At 47.2% G+C, this 22,311-nt stretch overlaps 1 protein-coding gene across 2 annotated transcripts in view; it reads right to left on the bottom strand.

Annotated features, from left to right (window-relative positions):
• Positions 1-22,311, bottom strand: part of ABL1 (ABL proto-oncogene 1, non-receptor tyrosine kinase) — a 168,566-nt gene that overhangs the window by 4,916 nt on the left and 141,339 nt on the right. For both annotated transcript variants that reach the window (XM_030818046.1, XM_030818047.1), the window contains exons 4-10: positions 19,752-20,024; positions 10,577-10,661; positions 9,749-9,926; positions 7,728-7,912; positions 4,238-4,390; positions 2,658-2,747; positions 2,151-2,315 (exon numbers count right to left, since the gene is read on the bottom strand). In XM_030818046.1, the coding sequence (XP_030673906.1) occupies positions 2,151-2,315; positions 2,658-2,747; positions 4,238-4,390; positions 7,728-7,912; positions 9,749-9,926; positions 10,577-10,661; positions 19,752-20,024 (1,129 nt within the window). The remainder of the gene's footprint in view (positions 1-2,150; positions 2,316-2,657; positions 2,748-4,237; positions 4,391-7,727; positions 7,913-9,748; positions 9,927-10,576; positions 10,662-19,751; positions 20,025-22,311) is intronic.

Genomic DNA, 22,311 nt, shown 5'->3' with positions numbered 1-22,311 from the left:
CCCAGCACTTTGGGAGGCTGAGGCGGGCGGATCACGAGGTCAAGAGATCGAGACCATCCTGGCCAACACGGTGAAACCCCGTCTCTACTAAAAAATACAAAAATTAGCTGGGTGTGGTGGCACACGCCTGTAGTCCCAGCTACTCAGGAGGATGAGGCAGGAGAATCGCTTGAACCCGGGAGGCGGAAGTTGCAGTGAGCCGGGATGATGCCACTGCACTCCAGCCTGGCAACAGAGTGAGACTCCGTCTCAAAAAAAAAAAAAGGATATCTTTTTGGTGTTGCCAAGCTCCTGCTAGTGAGTAACAGAATTCTCCCTCGGAGGCCAGCTTGCAAGAAGAGGTTTTCTGTTGGCACCTGTAACTCAGAACAGAGGTACTAGTGTGCATTTATCAGAATCCAAGGCAGCACGTGGGACATCTGAATCAGGGAACACCAAAGCCCTCCCAAAACTTTAATCTAGTGGAAGGAGGCCAGGAGAGTGAAATTGCAATGAATTATGCGCCACTCAGTTTCAGCACTGAGCAGTTAATTGACACCCTCGGCTCACCAAGAGATCACTATCAAAATACCCCTCAGATGAAACTGACGGGCATAAATGAGCATGACTGCTGATCACTGGGTTCTTAATAAGCACAGCGTTCCCACAGAGGCCTCTCCTCCCTGCTGCTCAGCCACCTGAAATCAGGAAAACCGACAGGAGGAGGAAGGGTGGAAGATTCTGGAGAGTCTATATATGCCATAACCTCCAAGTGGGTGAGCGAGATGACCCAGCAGGGCGGGAAGTATTGTTAATTTGGACTTATTTAGCATGCAAGCCTTTTAAATGTGAGTTTTGGTACATAACATACACAGTATACTCCTATAGTAGTGGACGTACATACTTTATATACCATATATATGGGCTGCATGTTCAGTTGTTTTTTGTTTTTTTGTTTTTTTACTAATGAGAGTACGTGATAAAGAAAACTCAGGTTTATAGATTCTGCTGTCAGTAAACATCCCACCATAAATCTTCAAGAAGTAGGGCTTTGTCCAGTCCCTTCACATGTACCCAGTCTGCGGTCCATTAGAATGGATCCACCATTGCCATCCCCAGGATCCTCTATGAACCCAGATGCTTGGCCTACCCCACACCTCCAATATGGTTTGGCCGAGTCCCCACCCAAATCTCACCTTGAATTGTAATAACCTCCACATGTCAAGGGCGGGGTCAGGTGGAGATAAATGAATCATGGGGCGGTTTCTCCCACATTCTCGTGGTAGTAAGTCTCACGAGATCTGATGGTTTTATAAAGCGGACTTCCCCTGCACAAGCTCTCGACTGCCGCCAAGTAAGACGTGACCTTGTTCCTCATTCGCCTTCAGCCACGATTGTGAGGCCTCCCCAGCCATGTGGAACTGTGAGTCAGTGAAACCTCTTTCCTTTATAAATTACCCAGTCTTGGGTATACCTTTATTAGCAGCATGAAAACAGACTAATACACTCCTCAATGCTTTAGTTCAGCTGGTCTGCAGCAGAAGCTGGACTGCTGGTTCTGGGGGTCAACCACGAACATAGAACAGAGCGTTGGCCTGTAGTAGGCACACTACATAAATGTTGGCAATTATTATTTTTGCTAGTGTCTTGAGACCCCTCCTGAGCTGATCCCAACTCCCTTGCTCGCCCAGGCAACGGCACCAGAAAGAAGCTCTTCCCAGAGACCAGCAGGACACGGGCTCTGTCCCCGGGCGTGTCCTGGTTCCACCTGGCTGCAGCGAGCTTGTCACATCAGTGCCTTCACCGTGAGCTGCTCATCACGCAGCCTGGTGCTTACTATTGTTGCATCTGCTCTGAGACAGCAACCACAGATGCCGTGGGTAACAGGTGGGAGATGGGCTAGCTCCTTGACGGGCTTCAGAAGCACCTCTGCCTATGGGACTGAACTCACCGCTGAAGCCTATGCTCCTTGGGGACTCTCGGAGGGAGGGGACAGGAGGCAGGTGGGGAGAGGAGAACCTTCCTCCTTCCGAAGCTGAACCACTGACAAAGGCTGTGGCTGCCCTTCTATCCGGGCTCCATTCACAGCTTCCCGTTGGCCTATGCTGGCCTGAATGTAGCCTCCGCAGGGAGGGCAAGAGCAGTGGGGTTGGGGGAAGGGGGGGACATACCACTCTCTCCCTGGCCCTTGGAGTGAGGCATCTCAGGCACGTCAGTGGCATCTCTGTGCTCCGCAGCTCTCCTGGAGGTCCTTGTCTTGGTGGGCAGCTCTGGGGCCTGCAGCAAGGTACTCACAGCCCCACGGACGCCTTGTTTCCCTAGCTCCTTTTCCACTTCTAAGAATCATAAAGGGACAGAAACAAAAATCCAGCAGCCATCAGTACTGGTGTTGGCTTGGTGTGGTGGTTCTCTTTCTTTGTGAGATAACAGTGCTCATCTGCATACAACTAAAGAAAAGGCACGTGGATGCCGGAGAAACAGCCCTTAGCATTTCTTAGAACTCTGCAGGGCTGCAGCAGACAAGAGAGCAAAACACTCCACACCTCTGCCTAGCTTTCTGATCTCAGGACAGGCTGGTCTGTGAACTTCCACCAGGAAGTGAACTGAATGACCCAGGCTGCAGTCCCACACGGCCGCCCTTTCACCCCACTGCAGGTACCCCGGGACGGGTACTTTACCATCTGAGATACTGGATTCCTGGAACATTGTTTCAAAGGCTTGGTGGATTTCAGCAAAGGAGGGCCGGTCAGAGGGATTCCACTGCCAACCTGGATAGATGAAACCCAAGTCAGACCATCCATGAGATCTGGCTAGCAATATGGGGCTAGCAGTTCTCAAGGAAAAGTCTAGAATGAAAGCAACATTCCAATCCTGCTAACCATCTTTTGCTGCAACAAGTTAAAATGATGAATGTCATCATGTCCTGTTATAGACATTAAGAATTTGAAAAGACGTTAGATGCTGCCAGGAATATGGATTGTAAAACCCCAGAGAGACAGTGACAGCAAGAACTGCATTTACAAATATATTTTTCCCAGCCCCGCTCTAGTAGGTGTAGAAAATTACTAAGCCAAACAGCTCACCTTCTATCTCGTTCTTTCTTCATGGTTATTAAAGTCTGAAGTAAAGAAATTCTCATGAAAATAAGACTAACATGAGGACTAAACAGACTGACAAAGCCTAGTACTGGGGACCATGAACAGTCACTCCCATATGCGTCTGACTGGAGCATACAATGGCACAACCTTTTTTAACAGTTTGGTAAAATGTATCAAAATTTAAAATCCACACAGTTCTTTGAACCAATGGTTCAACTTTTAGAAATACCAGCCAAAGTGCCCAGAGATTCGTGTACATGAATATTTGTTTCTGCTTTGTTTATAAGGGCAAAAACCAAACAAATGTGTAAAACAACCAAATGCACATCAAAAGAGGACTGGATGAATGAGTGAAATCATTTAATGGAGTACTGGGCAGCTATATGTAAATAAGAGGTGGGGAGAGGGAGAGATCTGAATATATGGACATGGAAAGACGTGTGGGAAAACAGTGTAAGAAATGGCCATATAAATACCTTATAAGATAGATGAAAACATCCTGTGCATGCATAGTACAGATAACATATATGTAATTAGTATAAAACGACTGGATAAAAATCACTTTGTGGCTGGGCGTGGTGGCTCACACCTGTAATCCCAGCACTTTGGGAGGCTGAGGCGGGTGGATCACCTGAGGTCGGGAGTCGGAGACCAGCCTGACTAAAATGGAGAAACCCCGTCTCTACTAAAAATACAAAATTAGCCAGGCGTGGTGGCGCATGCCTGTAATCCCAGCTACTCGGGAGGCTGAGGCAGGAGAATCACTTGAACCTTGGAGGTGGAGGTTGAAGTGAGCCAAGACTGCACCATTGCACACCAGCCTGGGCAAGAAGAGCAAAACTCCGTCTGAAAAAAAAATCACCTCGTGAGCTTAGCTACTATAGCAGAATGTCTGAAGGCAGGGCCCAGGAATCTGTATTTAGGAATACACCCAGGTTTGGTATCTATCAATACCATTTTTGCTTTAAAAGACAAGTCACGCACATACTATTTATCTGTAAATAAAGGTCAATAGGTATCAAATAACTACATTAGCTGCTGCTGAAGAACTGGAATGGAGCTCATAGAAAAACTTTCAACTTTGTGTACACACTCCTGCACGGTTGGAATTTCCTGGAATGCCCATATATACTCGTGAGAACAGGCTGAGGAAGGCTTACATGCTCGCATGAGTTCATAGACCTTCTCTGGGCAGCCTTCTGGGCGCTCCATGCGGTAGTCCTTCTCCAGCAGCTCATACACCTGGGACAGGTCAATTCCCGGGTAAGGGGACATGCCATAGGTAGCAATTTCCCAAAGCAATACTCCAAATGCTGAAAGAAAACCGAAAGAGAATGGCTGTTAAAGATGTGTAGCATTTCACTATACTACATTTAAAATTGGTTACCTCTGCAGCAGACCTCAGAAGGGATGGTCCCAGCAGCAGCCCAGGCTCTGACATTTTACCAGGCTCTTTATCATCAGAAGACCAGGACAAGGCCAGGTGCGGTGGCTCACGCCTGTAATCCCAGCACTTTGGGAGGCTGAAGTGGGAGGATCATTTGAGGTCAGGAATTCAAGACCACCCTGGCCAACATGGCGAAACCCCATCTCTACTAAAAATACAAAAATTAGGGGCTGGGCACAGTGGCTCACATGCCTGTAATCCCAGCACTTTGGGAGGCCAAGGCGGGCAGATCACGAGGTCAGGAGATCGAGACCATCCTGGCTAACATGGTGAAACCCCGTCTCTACTAAAAATACAAAAAAATTAGCCGGGCATGGTGGCGGGAGCCTGTAGTCCCAGCTACTCGGGAGGCTGAGGCAGGAGAATGGCGTGAACCTGGGAGGCGGAGCTTGCAGTGAGCCGAGATCGCACCACTGCACTCCAGGCTGGGCGACAGAGCAAGACTCTGTCTCAAAAGAAAAACAAAAAAAACAAAAATTAGCCAGGTGTGGTGGTGCACGCCAGTAGTCCTGGCTACTCTGGAGGCTGAGGCAGGAGAATTGCTTGAACCCAGGAGGCGGAGGTTGTAGTGAGCTGATATTGCTCCACTGCACTCCAGCCTGGGCGACAGAGCAAGACCCCGTCTCAAAAAAATAAAAAAAAGAAGACCAGGACAGAACAAGACTCAGTAAACCTACCCCACAAACATGCTGGAGGAGGGCAGATGATGAGTTTCAGACCCTGTGGGGTCTTTTAGGTAATGTGACCATCTTGCTGGGATATATGGTAGAAGGAACCTGGTGCCGGAAGTCAGCTGGCCATGTTAACTCATAGCTCTGTGACCAACCAGCTCTGTGTCTAACTGGCCACCACTGCTTTCTGGGTGCACAAGACTATCTCCAAAGCCCCTTCTAACTCTAAACATTTCATAAAAATCTTATGAAATCTTTGAAAGTTTTGAAATCTCAGATTATTGCCTTGAAATTCCATTTCCCATTAAAGGATAAGATTCCTTGGAGAAATGGGTGATTCAGGCCTGGGGCGCAGAATGAACCTGCAATATCTTGTCATTTGAGGGCGTGGATGTCACGGAAAACTACAAAGTTAATGTCAAAATGACTAGGAGCTAATGTGAAGTTCCCACTGGCCAAAGATGAGACAATCTGAATATCAACAGGGAAAATAACCGCAGTGGACTGAAACACATCAAATATATATAAATCTGAGAGTTCATAATACCACCAATGACAACAAAAACCTAATTGGCCACCACTGAAGGGTATTAAGAAACTTGTGCACTTTGGGAGGCCAAGGCAGGCGGATCACGAAGTCAGGAGATCGAGATCATCCTGGCTAATGCAGTGAAACCCCGTCTCTACTAAAAATAGAAAAAAAAACTGGCCGAGTGTGGTGGCAGGTGCCTATAGTCCCAGCTACTCGGGAGGCCGAGGCAGGAGAATGGTGTGAACCCAGGAGGCGGAGCTTGCAGTGAGCCGAGATCATGCCACTGCACTGCACTCCAGCCTGAGCAACAGAGTTAGACTGCATCTCAAAAAAAAAAAAAAAAAAAAAAAAAAGAAAGAAACCAACTTGTGGCAGGGCATGGTGGCTCACGCCTGTAACCCCAGTACTTTGAGAGGCCAAGGCAGGCGGACTGCCTGAGCTCAGAAATTCAAGGCCAGCCTGGGCAACATGGTGAAACCCCATCTTTACTAAAAATACAAAAAAATTTAGCCAGGCGTGGTGGCAGGCACCTGTAATCCCAGCTACTTGGGAGGCTGAGGCAGAAGAATTGCTTGAATCTGGGAGGCAGAGGTTGCAGTGAGCCGAGATCATGCTACTGAACTCCAGCCTGTACTTTGCACGCCAGACAAAGCAAGACTCTGTCTCCAAAAAGGAAAAAAAAGAAAAGAAATTAATTTGTTATTTTAAAAACTGGTAAATAAAAACAAAGAAGAATTGATCCTGCTCTTCCTATATGAACTGTACCACTGAGTAACAAAACAGATGAGGAACTGTTTCTCCTCATACAAGTTTCCACCAATAACTTAATAGGAATGACAGAATTAGAGAATTCCTATCTGGCAATACCTAGCAAACTATTGGATCTAGGCACTGTGTATCAGCAACTGCTAAAAATTACTCAAAACAAACAAACAAACAAAAACCAATAGAAAATCAAGCATTTTGGGGCCACGTGTGGTGGCTCACGCCTGTAATCCCAGCACTTTGGGAGGCCGAGGTGGGCTGATCACGAAGTCAGGAGTTCGAGACCATCCTGGCCAACATGGTAAAACCCCGCCTCTACTAAAAATACAAAAATTAGCTGGGGGTGGTGGCATGTGCCTATAATCTCAGCTACTCAGGAGGCTAAGGCAGGAGAATCGCTTGAAACCGGAAGGCAGAGGTTGCAGTGAGCCAAGATCGTGCCACTGCACTCCAGCCTGGGCAACAAGAGCGAAACTCTGTCAAAAAAAGGAAGGAAGGAAGGAAAGGAAGGAAGGAAGGAAATAAATCAAGCATTTTGTATCTACTGATGGAAGGGCACACCATCTCATCTGATCCACTCTTACTAAAAGAGAAACAGTCAAACTTGAATGTGATGAGGCTGTCCAGATCCAGCCACCCATTACTAGGAATACTGAAGTCAGAGGAACATATTAAATCACACCATGGGAGACAATGAGCAAAATCCAGAACATAAGAAACTCTAAGGATGGTTTCTTCAATAAACAGCAAGGGAAATAAAGACACAGAGAGGGGGCTTATAGAGGAGACTTAACAGACAAATCAGCAGATACACTGTGCACCGTATTTGGACCTCATGCCAAACACACAGTTAAAAAAAAAAAAAAGCGTGGCTGGGCATGGTGGCTCACACCTGTAATCCCAGCACTTTGGGAGGCCAAGGCAGGTGGATCACCTGAGGTCAGAAGTTCTAGACCAGCCTGGCCAACATGGTGAAACCCCATCTCTACTAAAAATACCAAAAATTAGCTGGGCGTGGTGGCAGGCGCCTATAATCCCAGCTACTCAAGATGGTGAGACAGGAGAATCTCTTGAACCTGGAAAGGAGAGGCTGCAATGAGCCAAGATTGCACCACTGCACTCCAGCCTAGGTGACAGACAAAAAAACAAAAAGAAAGGGAAGAGCAAGAAAGAGGCAGGAAAAAAAACCCTCCTGTAGTCAGGAAGGACCACTTCAGTGCAGCAGCAGCCCTTACCCCAGACGTCGGACTTGATGGAGAACTTGTTGTAGGCCAGGCTCTCGGGTGCAGTCCATTTGATGGGGAACTTGGCTCCGGCATGGGCTGTGTAGGTGTCACCTGTCATCAACCTGCTCAGGCCAAAATCAGCTACCTTCACCAAGTGGTTCTCCCCTACCAGGCAGTTTCGGGCAGCAAGATCTCTAAGAAAGGAAAATGTTCACCCATGAGAGCTCCTGGCCAACCTTCCACTTCACAAATCCACCACTGCTGAGCACAGGTGCAATGCTGACAATGGGAAGATTGAGTCCAGTGCCCTGGAAGTTTGTATTAATGCCCACTGCAATTAACACAGTGCCAGCCTCTCAGCAAACACACCCTGAGATCCCAACATGGGGAGAGGCTGGTGCTTGGAGCGGGCTCCCTGGCCTCATGACCTGGAGCAAGTTAATTACCCTGGGACTCAGTTACCTCATCCGTAAAATGAAGACGATAATAACGGCACCCACCTCTTAGGGTTGCTGTGAGTGTAATTAATTAATATGCTAAGTGCTTTGATTGATGTGTCGAGAATAGTAAGTGCAGTTATTGCTACTCTATGCCAGGCACAGAGACAAACACTTAGCCCAGTCCTTGATTGCAAGAAACTTCTATCAGAGTTCTAACAAGTGCATCTCCACTTGTCCTATTCAGACTTGATTAGACAAAATAAAACAAAGCCCATGGCATTCTTTACCCAAACTGTGTTTCCTGCTTCCCTCTTTCTTCCTGAGGTGTACCCAAATGTATCCTAAAAAACTCTCTCCTGTATAATCTGCTTCCTCTCACTTCCTGATTCTCCCAGGGAGGTAGGAGTCTAATCTTTGGTTCATGAACATTAACCATGAAATCACAAGGCAAACGGGAAGAGGGGAATGAGAGGGGGCAGCAGCTTGAGGCGATGGCTGCATGAGATAGCCTGATCGTCAGCAACGAGAGTGAAATTAAATACAGAAGAGTTGTGTCTAAGAGGATTTTGGTAAAGCATTTTAAGTTCGCTTGAATGAAGAAGGAATGGACCCGGCCGTGCCAGGCAAACCAGAAGTCAAGCAATCTCAATTTGCAGCATCAGAGGGTTCACTTTCCTGAAAGCCAGGAGTATCTGGATCAGGCTCTCGTGGAGCATAGAAAATCTGCCTTACAAGGAGCCGCCAGCATTTCACACATGCTACCCTTATTCCTTGCTATGAAATCTCATGTAGAGGTTTCATACTTGAGCTAATTGGGTAGGAAAGGTCACGGTGGTGTGGAGAACATCTCGTATAAAAGATGCCAGCAAACCCCATCAGGCTCTGTCCTGCACAGGCCGTCGCTTTGCTGGGAAGCCATTTCCACCAGCAAAGAATTTGAAGACCAAGATAATTGTGGCACATTTGAAGGTCAAAACACTTCAGGGTTTAAAACAGCAAAAACGCTTAATTTAGACCTCCACATACACAATTCTGACAATTGTGGAAACATCCCTGAATCAGAGGACAGCAAGTTAAGTGGAGAATGAAAAGATAATAAAGAGAAAGCAGGAAAAAAACCACACACACTAAAAAACAAAAGCCATGTACTGGTTGTTCCCATGAGTTTGTGTAAAAGCAATGCCAGCGGCTCCCAGGAAGAGGCCATTACTGCTGGGCGCTGGCCCCGGAGGAAGAATGAATGCTCTGTTTCAGAGGGGGCTGTGATTATTAGGAAGGACACCTTTTATGAACTTCATTTAATATTCCACTTAGCCCAAAATGGCTCAAAAATGAATTATTTCTTACTCCGGGGATTAGCTGCTCCACTGGTCCAGAGTCTAGGCCTGGCTGAATTTAGCCCTGGATGCGTGCCCAAAGCTGGCTTTGCCAGGAGCCTAGTGTTTGCCTCTGTTCCAAGGTCCAATGTGTTGCCAGCACTGAGGTTAGAAGCTGCGCCCTGAGACCTCCTAGGCTGGGGCTTTTTGTAAAAGGCTGCCCGGCTCCACGCCCTGTGACTCCGTGGCACAGGCTACCTGGCCAGGCCCCTACCTGTGGATGAAGTTTTTCTTCTCCAGGTACTCCATGGCTGACGAGATCTGAGTGGCCATGTACAGCAGCACCACGGCGTTCACCTCCTGCCGGTTGCACTCCCTCAGGTAGTCCAGGAGGTTCCCGTAGGTCATGAACTCAGTGATGATATAGAACGGGGGCTCCCGGGTGCAGACCCCTGCCAACAAGACACCGAGGACTTCAACATGTGGCTCCACTCCCAACTGAACCAATAACTGTCTAAAGAAAAAGCCTTCTGAAGGATTCTGACTCTGCTCCTCAGTCCTGGGCCCAACTTCCAACATGGTCCCAAGCACCTGTGTCCTGAGACTGGGACTCAGGACGTGGGAGGGACATGGCCAGGCTCTTTTCTTCTTCTCAAGCCAGTGAACTTGAATTTACACAGGGAGAGGCTGCCAAAGAATTCAGAAGCCAACCTGGCCCCACCTCAAACGACCTTCACCACTGTCAGTTTACCCCCGAATGGTTATGTCTGATGGTTATATGTCTACTTACAGAATCACTTCAGTGAGAAAACTCTGGAAAATGCCCAAGTTTCAGAAACTAATTTCAGATTTGCATTTGACTGCTTTTAGGTATCCACTTAAAATAATCACATCCTCCCTCTCATACATACATGTGCGTATGTGCACACATGCACACACCCATCCCATACAGGCCTCATTTTACTGGCGGCTGAACGTCGGCAAAGCACAAATGTTCCAATGACGTTTTGTTTAGTGAGCTGCCCGTGCTTCTTCCCCGGCGCCTGTGTCACCCTGGGGGTGCGGTGCGAGACCCTCTCTTCAGAGCCCCGGGCTTACTCACCAAGCAGCTGCACCAGGTTAGGGTGTTTGATCTCCTTCATGACTGCAGCTTCTTTCAGGAACTCTTCCACCTCCATGGTGTCCTCCTGCAGAAGGAAAAAACGAGGGTGAGATTATTTCAGGAAGTGCTTTTCAGTGGGTAAGTACTTGAATGGTTAATGCAAAATGGAGCTTCAGCACACACTCATCCTGGGCTGTGTTTTGTGACAGCCACATTGTTGCAGACAGGTTCCATGACAGCTGACCAGCAACCTGATGGCAGAAAGAATTTTCCCCTTTGGGGCCAAACTGTTCAATTCTCCCCCAGGGCAACAGGGCACAGCTGGCTTGCATGTGCAAATAACCTGGTGCCGGCTAGGCAGGCCACATGTGCTTCCCCACCTCTTGGAGCTCGTGGGGTTGTGGGAGAGTTATACAGGCAAACACCACAAACGTGGCACACTTTCCCCAGGGAAACTGGTTTCCAAGGGGTGCTAACACACTCAGCCTAAAAGACATCACCTGAAGAATCTGAAATGTACCTGATTTAAGGGAAGAGACCCTGATGACAAGAAAGAGATATTGCATCACAAAGAAGAATGATGTCTCAAAGTGTAGTAGCAACAGAGGATGCTGAACTGTTTTGGCACGTGGTGGTGGGCTCTTAATGAAGCAGTCATCACTGTCTGTCAGGTCAATTACTCAAAGTCTAAAATAATTCTCACCAGCAGCTCCCCTACCAACAAATTCACAAGGATCATCAGTATATGTCACATTTTAACAAGTCCACGGTATCTAAATGCCAAGGGGGAGAAAAAAAATAGGAGCATGGGCCCAGCACAGGCAGGCCGTGACTTCTACAGGTCCTCTCATCTTTTCAGTCTGGGGTCAAGTCTGAAGTGCCGTGGCACTGAGCCTTGGGGAGAGCCCCATCACAGAGAGCCTTGACCTTGGCCTACATCACTAAGCCTCTTTTTGATTTAAAAAATGCTACTGTCTACTGAACTGATCATCAGAACAAGAAGCAGGTGGGTGTTAAATGATATGGTCTGTTTGCTGCGAAAACCTGGCTACAAAGGCCAAAGGAGGAAGCAAGATGCCTCCAAGTTTCAACAGAGTTTGGAAAGAAAGACTGTGCAGGGGAACAGAGAGTGAACGGCTTAAAAATTAGGTTCCCCAAAGAGGAAGACTTGATCAACTTTCTGTTAAATGTAGAACCTTGTATGTTCCAGCCCCTTTGGCAGACACAGTGTCCTGATGGTCCTGCTTGCTGTGGCTGCCCCAATTCCCCACCCTGCTGTGGGGGAGGCTTCCAGAGGACGGGCCAACCTTTACTTACAGCTTTCTTGCTTTGGCCAATCCTGTTTACAAGTGAAGCGTGACCAATGAGGCTATGTGTCAGCCCATTATCTCTTAGCTCAGGGCTCCGTGAGGCTGAAACTTGGAAACAATTTATTGCTCTTTAAAAATGGTGAGCTGCTCTTAATGTCAATTAAACCTCGTTGGTAGTCACTGTGCCAAGCTGTCCGAGGGGGAAAGAGCTCACCCCTGTTACCACCCCATTGGCCGTTTAATTCTTCTGAGCCCTCTCTGCTCCTTAACATGCTCAGCAGACCATGCTGTTTTTGGCATGGAGTGCTCTGATTTACCAGGGTGACATGCTAATGTCAAAGGCTGGACAGTGAACGCCTGCCAGCATCTGGGGATTCAACGCTGCTCACGTACAGGACTGGGGCTTTAAGAATCTTGCTTGATCAACAATATGGTTAAAAAGTAGCTCTCAAAGGAAGCTTTCAAAGCAAGTGGGGTTTTTCTGTTTTGAAGACCACATGATAAACTACACATAATTAAATCATTTCGTAAGTATCATTTGCTTTTATAGCTACTGACCCTCTTCTAAAAGACCCATGTAATAATCTTGAGAGGCATGTACATGCAAAAGGAACATGGCTTTCAAAGGCAGCCCTCTTCTCATCTGTCTCTCTTACATACACACAAACACACACGGGAGGAAAATACAAATAATTCCTTTTCTTACAGAAAAATCAATGTGAATTTGTCTCCCCCTGCTGGAATCAGACCTTGTTCAATTTATAATTTTAACTATTAACAACAGCTGGCCGAGTGTAGTGGCTCGTGCCTGTAATCCCAACACTTTGGGAGGCCAAGGTGGATCACCTGAGTTCCGGAACAACCTGGTCAACATGGTGAAACCCCATCTCTACTAAAAATACAAAAATTAGCCAGGCGTGGTGGCGCATGCCTGTAGTTCCAGCTACTCGGGAGGCTGAGGCAGGAGAATCACTTGAATTCGGGAGGAGGAGGTTGCAGTGAGCTGAGATCGCACCACTGCACTTCAGCCTGGGCGACAGAGTGAGACTTCATCTCAAAATAGAAAACCAAAACAACAACAACGAAACAGCCTACGTTTGTAGTTGTGTTAAACTGGAAATATCCCTGACGCAATTCTGTGACATTCCTTTACTTTCATTAAAAAATTTCCTATCATTTTGCTGAAGAAAATTCTCTTTATATAGTAAAATAAAACTAATTCAGATGAATGAGGGTGAAGGAAACACTCTGAGTGAAAGCTATGAATTTTCAGCCTGGTCTCATCTCTGCTTGTTAGGGAGGGAGATGGGTCAACTGGCCTCTTTGCACAGACTGACGAGGCTGGCCCAGATGCAGATGAACATTCTGGGCAGTACGGCGGAACAGTTAAGAGAATGACTTGTGGATTATACTGACCTAGCTCTGCTGCTGTGTGACCATGGTAAGTTACTCACCCTCTCTGAGTCTGTTTTCTCATCTGCACAACAGAGAGAATGTCAGTATCTCCCTTGTGCACAGAGTGCCAACAGCAGTTCCTGGAATGAGGCCAGCACTCACTCAGCGGTGCTTGCTTTTATTACTATTAAGGCAGTTTATCTCTATTCCTGAGTAGACTGAACAGATAGCTCGTAGAAAACAAAGGCTGGTTCTTTAATGAACACTAGGGTTGTTTGTCTTCTCATAGATACATTCTCCCAGACTCAACATCTCACAGGTATTTTCTTTTTTTTTTTTTTTTGAGACGGAGTCTTGCTCTGTCGCCCAGGCTAGAGTGCAGGGGTGCGATCTCGGCTCACTGCAAGCTCCGTCTCCCAGGTTCACGACATTATCCTGCTTCAGGCTCCCAAGCAGCTGGGGCTACAGGCGCCTGCCACCACGCCCAGCTAATGTTTTGTATTTTTAGTAGAGATGGGGTTTCACCATGTCAACCAGGATGGTCTTGATCTCCTGACCTTGTGATCTGCCCTCCTCGGCCTCCCAGAGTGCTGGGATTACAGGCGTGAGCCACCACGCCCGGCCCTCACAGGTATTTTCTAATCAGTTTCCTCCTTTTTGCTCACCCCCGAGCATAGGTATTCTACAGCATGAAAAAGAGCACTGTTTTTAAAAATGGCTTGGCCTCTCTGGGATGCCGAGGCAGGCAGATAACTTGAGGCCAGGAGTTCAAGACAAGCCTGGCCACATGGTGAAACCACGTCTCTACTAAAAATGCAAAAATTAGCCAGGCGTGGTGGCAGGAGCCTGTAATGCCAGCTACTCTGGAGGCTGAGGCAGAAGAATTGCTTGAACCCGGGAGGACGTTGCAGTGAACCGAGATCATGCCACTGCACTCCAGCCTGAGCTACTGGGCAAAACTCTGTCTGAAAAAAAAGAAAAAAGAAAAAAGAAATGGCTTGGCCTTCCAGCAGTTTCTGTGTAGCAGGCTTTCAATGTCTCACTCTCAGCAGGGACCCCCTCCCTGAGCAGGACCATTATCTACAGATAGATCAGCTTCCACATCTGTTTCTGGTTAACCAAATGCTAGGTGAGAGAGGTTACAGGCACAGTGAAACACCACAGGGATTATCCTTATTTCCAATATTCCTTCACCCATCAGATGAATCAGGATCAACACAGCTAAATACATTGAAGAGACTGCCGGGTGTGGTGGCTCACGCCTGTAATCCCAGCACTTTGGGAGGCCAAGGAGGGCGGATCACGAGGTCAGGAGATCGAGACCATCCTGGCTAACACGGTGAAACCCCGTCTCTACTAAAAATACAAAAAATTAGCCAGCATGGTGGCGGGCGCCTGTAGTCCCAGCTACTTGGGAGGCTGAGGCAGGAGAATTGCTTGAACCCGGGAGGCAGAGCTTGCAGTGAGCCGAGATCGTGCCACTGTACTCCAGCCTGGGTGACAGTGAGACTCGGTCTCAAAAAAACGAAAACAAAAACAAAAAGCAAGAAAAAAAAAACCAAAAACACTGGACGGACAGAGTTAGACTGAGGAGGGCAATTCACACTCCAGAGGTGGGACCTGAAGCTTGAGAGGAAAGCCCATGAGAGACCACCTCGCAGAGGAGCCCCCAGAACTCATCTCCCTGGCCAGAGGAGAACCCACTGCAAGGAATGCCTGTCTTGCAAGAGCAAGTGCAACCTGCCAACAGCAGGCTCTGAGCCCTCCTTGTGCGGCCAGAGAGCCACTGCGTACAACTGCCAAGGGTACGACTGCCCTTCTTCTCGGCTTCTTTCTGGAGCTCCCCAAGTAACACCCATTTCCTGGGAGAAATAAAACCAAAACACACTGTGCTGGTGGAGGAAACAGGCACTCTCTCAACACCACTGGGGAGTGCAAATTGATGACACAAACTCCTTGGAAGGTACTTTGGCAGTATGGTCAAGGCCATAAATGCACATGGTCCCTGATCCAGTAGTTTCTGGAAGCTGACCCACCAGGATAGTTTCACATACATGCAAATGAGGGGAATCCCTGTGCTGCTGCTTAGAACAGCAAAATATTGGAAATAAGACAAAGGCCCACATGAACATTGGTACATGTTAAAATATATCCATGCAAAAACAAGACAACCTTATGTATATCGATAAGGAACAACTGCTAAGACACATGATGTGGACAACAGAAGACAGAGATCCGTGCCTATGGGATGCTGTCACCTGGTTAAAAAAAGGTTCACGTATGCGGACTCAGGAAAGACAGAACTCGAGGGTGGGACAACCTATTCAAAAAAACATATCCTGTACATTATTTTCCACTGTTTAAGCAGTAAATTTGTCAGCTCATGAGTCAATCTAAATGCCACAGCTAGATCACCAGCAGTCTTTTCCAAATTCTATTACTTAGAGAACTGATTCATAGAAAAAAAAACACTGATGTACAAACTTTGAATACAGTTTATTTAAAAATTGCAGCCTCTTAGCTGGGCACAGTGGCACAAGCCTGTGATCCCTGCTACTCAGGAGGCTGAAGTGGGAGGACTACTTGAGCCAGGAGTTTTAGGCCAGCTGGGCAACACAGTGAGACCCCGTTCCCCAACCTCAAAAAAATTAGAGCTTCTTGTACTTAACTGTTGGTTTTCTTAAGCACGTCCTCCCTTTAACACAGATAGCAAGACTATGTCTTGCCCAATACTGTCAAAATTCAAGGGTGCAGTTCCCAATCAATGAGCCTTTGCTGTAATTCCAGTTTCCCATCTGCAGGGGTCAGCCTAGTGTCCTCCTTTTTTCCTGTTCTCTTCTGTCTTCCTTCTGCCTGGCGGGTACATGACCCAAGGCTGCTTTACTTGTTCACTATGGAGTAGTGGTTAAAAGTAGGCCCTTGCTCCCCCTGCTGGCAAAGGAGGACTGTGGCTCTGCCCTTGGAGAAGCCAGCGATAGGAAACAGGCTGGATGGGAGGAAAATCTGAGGCTCAAAAATCCGCTGAGGGAAGGACGCTTGGGTGAGGCTGCAAGGATTTTTCAAGGGTTTTGAAGAGGAAGGTAGATCGTAGCCCTACAACCTGTAAAGGAAGTAGATGGGAGAGTGGGGGAAAAGGTGATTTTTTTCTTTAAAGGCATAACTGTGGCTTATGTAAATTTTTTATGGTGTTTGAGAAATAAGAACCTGGGTTCAATTTGAAAAAAGAGCTGAGCTTTGGAGCTGAGTGCCCCGGTTCAAATCCTGATGCTGCCACTCCTGGCTGTGTGATGCCAGGCCAGTCACTTAACCTCTCTCTCTTCCATTTTCTCAGCATTAAAATGTTGATACAGGGTGAATGTCCCTTAACTGAAAGGCTTGGAACTACAAGTGTTTCAGAGCTCAGATCTTTGCAGATTTGGGAATATCCACACTATATTACCAGATGAGCACCCCAAATTTGAAATCCAAAATCTGAAATGTTCCAGTTTGCATTTCCTCTGAGCTGCATGCCAGTGCTCAAAAAGTTTTAGATTTGGGAGCATTTAGGATTTGGGATTTTAGGGTTCGGGATGCTCAACCTAGAAGGATCTTAAGGGTTGTGAGGATTCAATGAGATGTGATATGTAGTAAGCACAGAGGCCTCTGCCAGGCACACAGCAAGGGCATGATGAAAGCTGAATGTTAGCCACTGCCATGATTTAGAATCCATGCAAGGATTTCAGCGTTTTTTTTTTTTGTTTTTTTTTGTTTTTTTTTTTTTGGAGACAGGGTCTCACTCTGCTGCCCAGGCAGGAGTGCAGTGGCACGATTACGGATCACTGCAGCCTCAACCTCCCGGGCTCAGGTAATCCTCCCATGTCAGCCTCCCAAGTAGCTAGCAATACATACGCACCACCACGCCTGGCTAATTTTTTTGGTATTTTTTGTAGAGGCAGAGTTTTGCCATGTTGCCCAGGCTGGTCTTGAACTCCTGGGCTCAAGCAATCCACCAGCCTTGGCCTTTCAAAGTGCTGGGATTACAGGTGTAAGCCACCGTGCCTGGGAATTTCAGCTTCTATAGCAAAGGTAAATGCCCAATATTTACACTAATCTTATTTGACAAATAGGCAACATACTGCAGGGATATTTCTGCGCATGGCCAGGAGGAAGGAGGGCTAATTTATTTAGCAGCTGCTTAGTACCGTATTTTCAGTTAATGCACCTCCAGAAAGCGACATACTGCCTTTTCCCTAATTAGATACCATTCCGGGTGACTGCCCACAGAAATCCACGCAATGACATCCAATAATTCTTTACCAACAGTGAGATCGTAGATTAATTAGGCTCTTGGGAAAAATTATTAGAAGTATAATTAAAAGCAGAGTAACACATTATTAGTAAAGCACATTCTAAAAGGCACCCACTTTAGATTCAGTGATATAAGAAGTCCACCCCCCAAACCACACAGGACTCCAGTAGGTACCCTCCTCTGGAATCTCCTCCTTCAGTTGTTCAGAAAACAATGCCACAGCACCATCTACTGAAGTAGATTTCCTCAAATGTCAAGTTGTGCAACGTGATCTTGGAAGTTTTCAGACAAGCTTTTACTGGTTGAAATCTAGTGTATTTTGCGCTTGGAATCTTCCTTCATTTTACAAATCCTGGTAGAAGTGTGTGAAATCTCAGCCTTTCTCAGTTTGCTGAGCTGGTCAAGGCCCCATTTCTTGGGTCTGGTCTTCAACCCTGTGCAACCCAAGGAGCTGAGGCACCTGCACAGCCCCCCGTCCCTCCTTCGTTCACCCCCGGTGGTGTCCCAAGGACTGCTGCGCTGCAATCCTTCTCCCTCCTACTACCTGGACCACCCCATGCCTCAGGTGAAGAACTCTGTCCCATTCATTTTCTAATCCAGTGTTGAGCCCAGGAACCATCAATTAGAAGTGAAGAACTTGATAAATATTTATTAAATTAAGAAAAAGTCCAGGGCCGGGCGTGGTGGCTCATGCCTATAATCCCAGCACTCTGGGAGGCTGAGGTAGGCAGATCACTTGAGGTCAGGAGTTCGAGACCAGCCTGGCCAACATAGCAAAACCCCATGTCTACTAAAAATACAAAAATTAGCTGGGTGTGGTGGCGGATGCCTGTAATCCCAGCTACTTATGAGGCTGAGGAGGGAGAATCGTTTAAATTTGGGAGGCGGAGGTTGCAGTGAGCTGAGATCATGCCACTGCACTCCAGCCTAGGCAACAGAGTAAGACTCCGTCTCAAAAAAAGAAAAGAAAAAGTCCTATCTGAGAAATACCCAGGATCCTTAAGGTAACCCCAAACCATGCCCCCATCCCAGTGCCAGTCCTGCCTCAAAAGACAGGCACGTGTTGAATAAGAGCATCAGGAAGCCATCTTTGGTTTCTAGGACTAAAGAATGTGATCTTTTCTCTAAAGCAGCCACGTTAAACCAGCCAGAAATCATCCTTCCCATTTCACTATGCCTTTGGGTGAAGGCATCAGGTCAGTCAGAGTCCCTAAAAGGCAGGCATGTGGCTGCACCAGTCTCAATGTGTGCAACTGACTTCTGAGACACATGCACAAACTAAGCTCTATTTTTCCCAGAGGTGGATGTTTCAGTTCTTCTCTAATAGCTCTAAAAAGGGGCTCCCTCTCTTAATTTCTGTGCACAGGTCAAGGTAATCAAAGTTCATTTAAAACAAGTGGAAATAATGTAAGTCAACACTAGGGGACACCCTCACCACAGGGAGAAGCCTGGATCACATTTTGAAGAATGCAGAGGGCTGAAAATGAAAACTTCCTTCCCTTGGCGTCCTAAGGGTTTCAAAGAACTTCAAAAGAAGAAAAAAACCTGCCTGGAAACTACAAACACTATTCATTAGTGGAGAGGGTAAAGTCCCACTTAACAAGAAAGACCAGACTGTATCTGAGTTGATAAAAAGCGAGTTTCCCGGACGCCTTTCTAGCAGGGACACTTCCACCTCTGCCTGCAGGAGTCTGGGCAGCTGCAGAATTGGAACCCACTGGGGATGCCCAGGGCACCTGCCTTCCAAATCAGCCAACAAAAATCCACAGAAGAGTCAAATGCATTTTGGTTAAATCTTCTTTCAAAACTCAGAGATCTTTTTTTTCCTCCTTAACTCTCGGTAGGAAGTGATCTCCATGCCGCACGAACAGCATGGAAACCCACGGCTTTAAAAGAACCTTGCCATAAAATGAGAAAACCTCTCCAAATGACTAATCTTTTTACACCAAAACCCCTCCGCGCTTGTCAGCTCTCACCATATGTGGAAACATACTCGGACTATGAGAATGATTCCACTCCTACAAAGACACAAGGATGATGTAAGACGGAAAAGTCCATTCTGCGGCACCAATGAAGCCCTTGGACAGCAGGTGGGAGGTAGACTTCCGGGCAGATGCATCGCCTAATGCCAGCAGATGCCTTGTCCCACGTACCCTGGATGCCCCCGGTGGTCCCAGCCTACCTTCAAGGTCTTCACGGCCACCGTCAGGCTGTATTTCTTCCACACGCCCTCGTACACCTCCCCGTACTGGCCCCCGCCCAGCTTGTGCTTCATGGTGATGTCCGTGCGTTCCATCTCCCACTTGTCGTAGTTGGGGGACACACCGTAGACGGTGGGCTTGTTGCGCTTAGGGGCTGGATAATGGAGTGTGGTGATGAGCCCGTCGGCCACTGTTGAATGATGATGAACCAACTCGGCCAGGGTGTTGAAGCGGCTCTCGGAGGAGACGTAGAGCTGAAGGAAACAGGGAACAGACTTCAGCCCACAGAGACAGGCAAGCTCAAAGAGCTCATGTGAGCCAGTTTGGATGAGCCTTAATTCACTGCACAGCAAAATCTCACATAAGCAGCTCTCCACACAGGACAGAGTGTTTAGAAGACCAATTCTGCTGTCTTTCTCTAGGTGTGCTCTAAGTTACTCGCTCAAGCAGAAAGGCATAATAAAAGGCCTCAGGGCCTCTGTACCTGCTGCTGCTCCCTCTGCCTGAAATCTCCCACTCCCTCATCTTCCATGCCCAGTTCTCGCTTCCCGTTCCAAGGCCAGTTTTAACGTCCATGAAGTCTTCCCCAACCACCCAATCTAAAGTCATCACATGGCACGGGTCATCCTACCACCTGTCTTACTTCTCAGCAATGGACCCACTACTAGCTCTTAATTTCCTGTTTATCTGCTTAATTACTGTCTGTCTCCACCTAAGAGCATGGAAGCTTCATGAAAGCAGAACCCTAAGCTGTTTTCATTCCAATGTTGAGAACAGGAAATCAACATGTAGTAAGTACTCAATAAATAACTGTTGATTAAATTAACACACAGTAGAACTTGGTGGGTAGTTGCTGGTAGGAAAAGCAAAGAATTCATTTAATTTATAATTTAAAAGGATAAACCTAGAATGAAATAGTGATCAGAAGATGAAAACCACTAAACATATCCAACACGAGGAAGCAAAAGGAAGGACTTATGACACTAGAGCATTCGGTCCCCGTGTGAGAGCCACAGCAGGTAAGGACCTAGGGTCAAACCCTCCATGTAGAGTTTGCATCTGGACACAACAGAGACGGAGAGGAAGGAGAAGGAGCAGGCTGGCAGAAAGCAACAACGCAGCGGGTGCCAGCTACCTGTTTTCTTCTCTTTTCATTGGTGTGGCAAGGGAATACTTCCTTACCAAAAACAATTCCACATGAAAATCCACATAAAACATCTGGACTCCAGGCACATAACTGAATCTACTGGCTTGCTCAGGGCAGCCAACCATCACTGAAGGTGGAAAGAAGACTTAAAATCATGACTAGGCATTCAGAAGACTTGCCCAAACTGCAAAGACGTGGGAAGAAGGAGCAGATTTGGGACAGTGGTGATGCTTGGGACGAGGGGAAAAAAAGGGAACAGGATCAGGCTTCAGCTATAACTGTAATATCTTACTACTTAAAAAAAAAAAAAAAGGTGGGGGGAGAAAAAGCCTGAAATACACACAGCAAGGCCAAGGCCTTTGGCTGTGGGTTATGTCAGGCACCATTACTATATGTCTATAATATTAAATAAGAAAAATGTTTTTAAAAGAAGGTAGCAAAGAAATATACAAATTAGTCCCATTGACAACCCTCAAGAAGGTAAAAAGGATTCGTCAACAGGAAGGTTTCTCTTTCTTTTGTTTTGCTTGGGGAGATAACACAAGTGAATTCCTAAAACAGGCAAGCCAAAGGCATACATTTTGGGGTTACAATCTTTTGATAACAATCTCACTAAAATAAATTCTGAAAAACACAAAACTTGTCTAGAAAGATTGGTCCACTCTGGGGAACTTGCTCATGGTGTAAGGACTGTGGCCTGGGGACAGTGGCTTATCCCTCTGCAAGACAGGGCCTCTGAATGGCAATACTTTTCAGGACGTGGCAGCCCCACTTTGATTCTTGAGAGCACTGAAGAGAAGCCTCTGAGTGAACTGCTCTAGGGACACACACCATGAGTCATGCTCAGACCCACGAACGTGCACACAGGAATGCATCGGGGAGCGGAAGTCGGCACCGCTGAGGGCTGCCGTTAGCTTCATAACCACACAGTGACGTCCACTCACTCTCTTCAGTGCTAGTCACCAACACAAGTGCTGTACACAAAGAAAACGGAGCGGGACCTGGGGTCAGCTCCCAATCCCCGACCCTCTGGAAAAGTCTGTCAGCTATCCTATTACTTCACTGCCGGTGGCAAGTGCTCCAACCCCTGTTCTCAGGTTAGCTCAGCTGATGGTGTGCTCCCTACCAAGGACTCTAGAGAAGCGAGAAAAGCCATTCCAAGAAGACATTCCTGGAATCAGAGCACCACTCCCACCTTGGAAATCACTGGCACAGTACAGAGTCAAAGAGCCCATGTGGCCTGCTGGGCTCCAGGGCAGAGCACCTGGGAGCAAGTCTCATTATCCCTTTCTCCCGTCGGAGCAAGAAGCACACAGGCCTCAAAGGAGTGCTCCCCAACTGGCAGATCGGGTTCCTTCACTCCAGCGTGGAATCCTAATGGCTCCCCTAAGTCC

The sequence above is a fragment of the Nomascus leucogenys genome, chromosome 8, assembly GCF_006542625.1.
Source record: "Nomascus leucogenys isolate Asia chromosome 8, Asia_NLE_v1, whole genome shotgun sequence".
Taxonomy (NCBI): domain Eukaryota; kingdom Metazoa; phylum Chordata; class Mammalia; order Primates; family Hylobatidae; genus Nomascus; species Nomascus leucogenys.
This window is presented reverse-complemented; position numbering and strand designations above follow the sequence as displayed.